Genomic DNA, 6,000 nt, shown 5'->3' on the forward strand with positions numbered 1-6,000 from the left:
AATATAAAATTTCAGCACCATATTTTATCGCGTGATGAGACTCAAATTTCAAAAAATAGAAAATCCTTCAATACGATGTCAGATGAAGATAATTTTTATATGTAAATTGTAGACCTCGATGAGATCTACAACTTTGTAGTTTTGAGTTTTTTCATTTGAGGACGTTAAGATGCTCGAAAAAATAATATAAAATTTCGGCATCTCCCAAAAATATCAAAAGTTACTGTTCATCCGTAAAACCGCCCAGAAGGTTGAGAGTTAAACTTTTTCAAGAGTTGGAGGGCCAAAGTTGTCCGGTTTTGAAGTTCGAGGTTGAAATCCAAACTTTGATGCAAGTTGGAGGGTGTAAATTGGACTTAACCCTATCCTAAGTAGGTTGTATAGTTCATCGTATGTGGCTAAGGCCCTATTTGTTTTAACCTTTGTTTGGTTTTTACCACCAAAAGTTAAAAGCTAAAATAAGCAACCTAGCTTTTGAGTTGGCTTTAAAAAAAAACTAAAAGCTAAAAAAAATGTTTTGAGGATTTTTTTTTGTTATCCTAAAAAGCTTAAATTTTATTACAAAAGCCAAAAAAAAAAGCAACAAAAAACTAAAAGCAAGAAAGCCAGCTTTTAAGCTATCTCGAACAAATAGGCCTTAAAAGATTTGAGACAATCCAGAGTCCAATTTTTTTTTCTTCGCTCCGCCAAAGTCTAGTTTTGAATTTCTGAATTAGGATTTCGTTTCAGAACATTGGGCCTGTTCGCTTGTCTAAATTCTGGAGAAATCTGGATGGTTTGGAGGAATGCTGGAGGAATTTGTGAGAGAAAAATACTGTTCCAGATAAAAAAATAAACAGATCAAGCCGGGTTTAAGAGCAGCCATTATACACGATTCGAGTTGCTAGGAGCCTAGGACCGCAAGCGCAGACTTGGTTTATGTTTTCAATCTCAATTCTCACGGGTTCATCATAACAAACTTCACACGCTACTTTATCATGACGGAGACATCACATTCGCAAATCCATATCCATATATAGCGTACTCCTAATGTTGATTTATATTTTCTGCTTACTTATCAGAAGCGGAAAACACAGAACGCGTTGGCTCGTGAGTTCTGACGCCCCACGGGCAGACACGTACACCGGCAGTGTATATGTCTCCACTCCACCATCACACGTGCGCGCCTCTCGTCCATCCTCCACACGTGCGCTCAAACCGAGCCTGTCCGCGGCCCGCCCCCTGTCGGCACGCATCTCCACCGTCCGATCCCCAGCCGATGGCGGCGGAGCCCGCGGCGGACGACCACGATCCCCGGCCACCCCTGGCGGATGGCGCCGCCGCTGCCGGCGGGGGCGACGCCTCCTCGTCCTCGGCGGCGGCGGCGGCGGAGGCGCTGATGAGCGCGGCGTCGGAGCAGCTAACGCTGGTGTACCAGGGCGACGTCTACATCTTCGACCCCGTCCCGCCCCAAAAGGTCGCGCCTCTCTTGCACCCCTGCAAATTCCATCGCCCCCTCCCAAATTCTCTCTCCTTGGTTCCTATATGCTGCGTTGACTTGTTGCGATCGTCGTTAATCGTTCTTAGCCGGAGATTAGCGTGCGCCGGGCGCCGGCTATGAATTCGCAAATATTGTTCCGGCTTTGCAGAGGCGCTCTGCTGTCGAGTTGCACATAATCAAATTCTGTCCTTATCGTCCTTGATTGAATTCTAAGGGGACAGTTTCTGATTTTCTATTGTGAATTGACCATATCCCTTTGTCCCCTTGCTGAATTGCACCAAAGAATATGCGTACTATATGATATGACTGTGCTTTTGGTTATCCTGTAAGGGGAGGGACTAATGTTATTATGAATTGGTTTGGCCATTTTTCGATCAGTATGGATATACCGTTCTACTGTTCGAGTGGAATCGAGCTGAATGCTTGATTGCTGAATCGTACTGTTTTCTGTATGATCTTTTTCAGTGAAGGTTGGTCCATTCCTTTAATAGGTAGACAATTTTTGTGTGTATTGATATTGATATGTTTTTAGTTGCGTTGTGGTGAAGTCGCCTGTTTGCTGAATAGTGGAGTAGATGTCTTCTTTCTTCTGCTACTATTATAACATATTTGTGTTTATGTTATATTTGCTGAATAAAATTCCAATAGAAGCTTGCATATTCTTTTTTATATCAGAAGATATATTCTTTGTTCCTTAAGTCTTATTAGTGTTGTGATCCCAAATATGAAAATTTGCAAGCATGTTTCATCGTGGTCCTGGACTAAATTGGATTCATTCATATGATTTACTTTTCTCATTGGCAAGCTGAGGATTCTTTTTGTTCTAGTTATTAGGGAAGATTCTTTGGAAAGCTGGAGGCAACTAAATTAGGAAGCTTCTGTAAGTGAGAAATTGAGATGATTTACCTGGATTGGTCAAAGTCATGGTCATAACTTTCATAATTTTACGAGAGATCTAATCATGAAACTACATGATTATTTGGTCTTCACAGTTACAAGGTGGTTTTGCCAGTCTTCAATTGGAATGTGGTTTTTTTTTTTTTTTGGGGGGGGGGGGGGGGGGGGGGGGGGGGGGTCTATCTCAATTCCTTAGCAACTGTATTAGTGAGAATGCTTGTAAATGCAATCATGGACCCTAGTGATGGTGTAGTGAAAAGCTTCACTGGGATGCATGTCCTAAGATAAACCAAGAACAAAGTAAGCATGATGCAACCATATTGAAGGTTTTGAGGGTGACCATATGCCTATGTCATTATTGATTTGTTTGAGTGTATATGGGATGAGATTGTTTCACTGACACGTGTATCCCAGGGCCACATGTGAGCCAGCGTGTCAGTGAGATATGGGAGTTGCATATGCAGAAACTCAACCTAGGCGAGCTATATATCCTAAATATTTTCTCTTGAACAGGTTCAGGCTGTTCTTTTAGTACTTGGAGGGTACGAGGTTCCTCCTGGTTTGGTAAACATGGCTGTTCCTACGGCAAATGATGAGAAGGTATCCACACACTTCCTGCAGTAAGGATAGGTATTTCCAGTTTCTCCTAAAGCATTGTCTCATGTGCAGAATACAACTGTGGCTGCTAGAAGGGTTGCTTCCTTAATGAGATTCCGTGAGAAGAGAAAGGAAAGATGTTTCGATAAAAGGATTAGATACAGTGTGCGCAAGGAGGTTGCCCAAAAGTAAGGACAGAATAATGCCCTTCTATGTTTAGCAATGATATAATTATGCTGCATGTGAAATGACCATCATAACCTACCAGGGTCCATGCATATTTAAAATTTTAAAAGACCGCATAATGAAATTTTGAAAGTATTCTTGGTTAACAAATTGTCTTCTGTCATTTGGAGGATTTGAGATATAAATTGTAAGATGTCTGCGTTTGTTAATCTCCACGCTAGATAAAATTATCAGCTTATTGCGGACTTTATTAGCTTATTGCAGACTTGAATATGCTTGACTTTGACATTGCTATACCACATAAATAGGATGTGCCCCGCCTTCTACATTCCTAATGTGAGAATATTCTTTGGTCTCTGTTTAAATAGGAACACGCATGCCATATTCAAGACTATTATCACTGCTATCCTATCCAATCTTAGGTTGCCTTTTTGTCTTGAATAGTTTCTCCAAGTACTAACATCGGAGAAAAACTAAATAGCAGTGATACCATGGATCTACCTATTGGAGTACTTAGCACTAAAGGTACAGGCATGTTATTCAAGATAATGTGCTCTGAGAAATCGCTAGAAATTCATGGTCATCATAAGCTATGTGAATGTTTAAAAGACTTATTTCAATTAGATATCAAAATGAACAAGGACTTTCTTTTTATGCCTTTTAGTCTAGGATTTTGGAAGAAGTATCATGTAAAGGCTTATATGGATTCCATGGAGAATGGAACTGATGGGTTCTATGATTTGCCATTACCATGCCAGGCACTGATTTTCCATTTGTCACTCCTTTTCCGGAACCAATGTGTTTCTTTTCATTCCTACCTGGTTCAATCCAGTTACTGTTTTTTGTTCTAATCTTGCTAGAAAAGGTGCTTCTGTTTTTTTTTCATCATCCTGTTTACATTCTGTTGCAGCTGCCAGGGAACAAACCCTGGCCTACCTATTGCTGCTCGCCACCATTCACCACTGGGAACATATCCCAGGTTTATTTACCGTAACCATTGCATAACCATATTTTGCATTCAAGTGATCGCTACTCGGTGATGTTTTTGTTGCAAACTATTTCTGAATCTTGAATTGCACAATCTCAATAATATTTTAGGATGAAACGGCGTAAAGGTCAATTTGCTGGGAGATCAGATTTTGGTGATGGTGCCTCTTCTTCTGCAGCTTGTGTCTCTCCAGCTAACGGCGAGGATGATCATTTTCGAGAAACCCAGTGAGTTAGTTGTCATGTGCCAACTTTCACTTTGTGATTATGTGTATGTGTTACATCAGTTTCATATGCAGAAGTTTGTTGCCTTCATGTATTGACTAATGTTGGCCTGTTTTGCTAGTTGCCAAAATTGTGGCATCAGCTCAAGGCTTACTCCAGCAATGCGTCGGGGCCCAGCTGGTCCAAGGTCCCTCTGCAACGCTTGCGGCTTAATGTGGGCAAATAAGGTACATCTTTCTCTATGCCAATCATAGCACCTCTTGTCCTGTTTCTGTTTGGTACCTTTTTCCTCCTCATGTCAAAGAAAAACATCATTCTCCTTAATTTGACAAACTTCCCAATAACATATTATGATTGGTCAACAAATTACCTGATTAGCATGTGCTTGTGGGCCCTATTAGCAACATTCCTACTAGTTAACCTTTGGATTTTTCAGGGTACTCTAAGAAGTCCTCTGAATGCACCAAAAATGACTCAGCAGCATCTTGCCAATCCAAGTAAAATGGTGTGCTACGTTTGTAATACAAACTTGTTTATTTGAACACCTTTTCTTTTAACAAAGTTTATCTGAACACTGCACTTCTGATTTACTTGTGCAGGGAGATATTGATGACAAAAACTCAATTGTTCTTCCTGTGGAATATAATCAAGCCACAGTCAAAACTGACTCGATGTAAGCATGCTCTTTACTGTATGTGAAATCATTGTCTCGTAGCTGTGTGATGTAGTTTGGTCGGCTGTGCAAATCAGCAAATCTGAACTTCAAGTTCTCTTGAGATAAGTTCATACTGGGAGGGACTAAACTCTCATGACACAATTTAGCTGGAATTTTCTTCATCTGCTTTATCAGTTCATATTTAGCTGCCTAGAGAGCTTTTATTTTTTTACTCAAGAGGTCTCTCCAAAACTTTATTCGTATATAATGAAATACACAATCACTAAACCTTAATTTATTGGTCAGGATGCCAAAACAGGAGCAGAAACTGGACATACGCCCGCCCACCGAAGAAGATATCAAGGCAGTTTCATGACAAATGCTCAAACGTGTATATAAATTGAGACATAGGTTTCTGTCAGAAATTCCCGAGTTTAGGATGACAATATAAGGCAGAGAAACTAACAAAGGCAGCACCATTGCTAAAAAAAAATGCATGCAGTGTGTTGCCACATTTATCTCCCTACCCGATTCATATTGTATTCCTGACAGTAAAGCAGTTCTTACTCCTTACCCTGTTTCAACCTGACCAGGTGATTGGGCAGCAACTCAAAATGTTTTCCTGAATACTATGGCATTCTTGGGAAATGTTTGTTTATTGTTGTATAAACCACTTCAATGGTAATTTGCATCAACTTCAATGCAATTTATTTTATAGAAAAATCCCGTGATATTTTGGTATGTTGTAGTGGAATTATGGATTTATGGTTCGACAAGCTGACACCATATCTAAAATTTAAACAGGCAATTGGTAAATTGTTCAACATCATTTTCTTGTTGAGCTTTAGTATGAATAGTGTGCCATTTATTACTTATTATTTGCATTGATCACAAGAAGTATTACATCACTTTTATATCTGACTTTAGTTTTATATGGCATGCCGCATGTTTGAAGCAAAGTATCAGGACCAGG

The 6,000-nt window shown here is 40.0% G+C and overlaps 1 protein-coding gene across 2 annotated transcripts; it reads left to right on the forward strand.

The window, feature by feature from the left end:
• Positions 1-1,152: 1,152 nt before the first annotated feature.
• LOC136475861 (GATA transcription factor 19-like) lies at positions 1,153-5,635 on the forward strand. 2 transcript variants are annotated; one of them, XM_066473504.1, is made up of 9 exons: positions 1,153-1,456; positions 2,891-2,977; positions 3,047-3,162; positions 4,071-4,139; positions 4,259-4,375; positions 4,494-4,599; positions 4,809-4,877; positions 4,972-5,045; positions 5,334-5,635. In XM_066473504.1, the coding sequence occupies exons 1-9, from the start codon at positions 1,259-1,261 to the stop codon at positions 5,401-5,403; spliced, it is 906 nt and encodes a 301-aa protein (XP_066329601.1). In that variant the 5' UTR covers positions 1,153-1,258; the 3' UTR covers positions 5,404-5,635. The 2 variants fall into 2 exon arrangements, with proteins under 2 accessions (XP_066329601.1, XP_066329609.1); XM_066473512.1 differs by lacking the exon at positions 4,071-4,139 and having other exon boundaries at positions 1,158-1,456.
• Positions 5,636-6,000: the final 365 nt, after the last annotated feature.

Source organism: Miscanthus floridulus, chromosome 1 (genome assembly GCF_019320115.1).
Source record: "Miscanthus floridulus cultivar M001 chromosome 1, ASM1932011v1, whole genome shotgun sequence".
NCBI classification, from domain to species: Eukaryota; Viridiplantae; Streptophyta; class Magnoliopsida; order Poales; family Poaceae; genus Miscanthus; species Miscanthus floridulus.

Bases quoted from the DNA above. Each gene is read 5' to 3' on its own strand.
- LOC136475861 (XM_066473504.1), top strand. From the start codon at position 1,259: ATGGCGGCGGAGCCCGCGGCGGACGACCACGATCCCCGGCCACCCCTG. The intron at 3,163-4,070 runs GTAAGGACAGAA...ATTCTGTTGCAG, and splicing joins CGCAAGGAGGTTGCCCAAAA to CTGCCAGGGAACAAACCCTG. The intron at 4,600-4,808 runs GTACATCTTTCT...TGGATTTTTCAG, and splicing joins GCTTAATGTGGGCAAATAAG to GGTACTCTAAGAAGTCCTCT.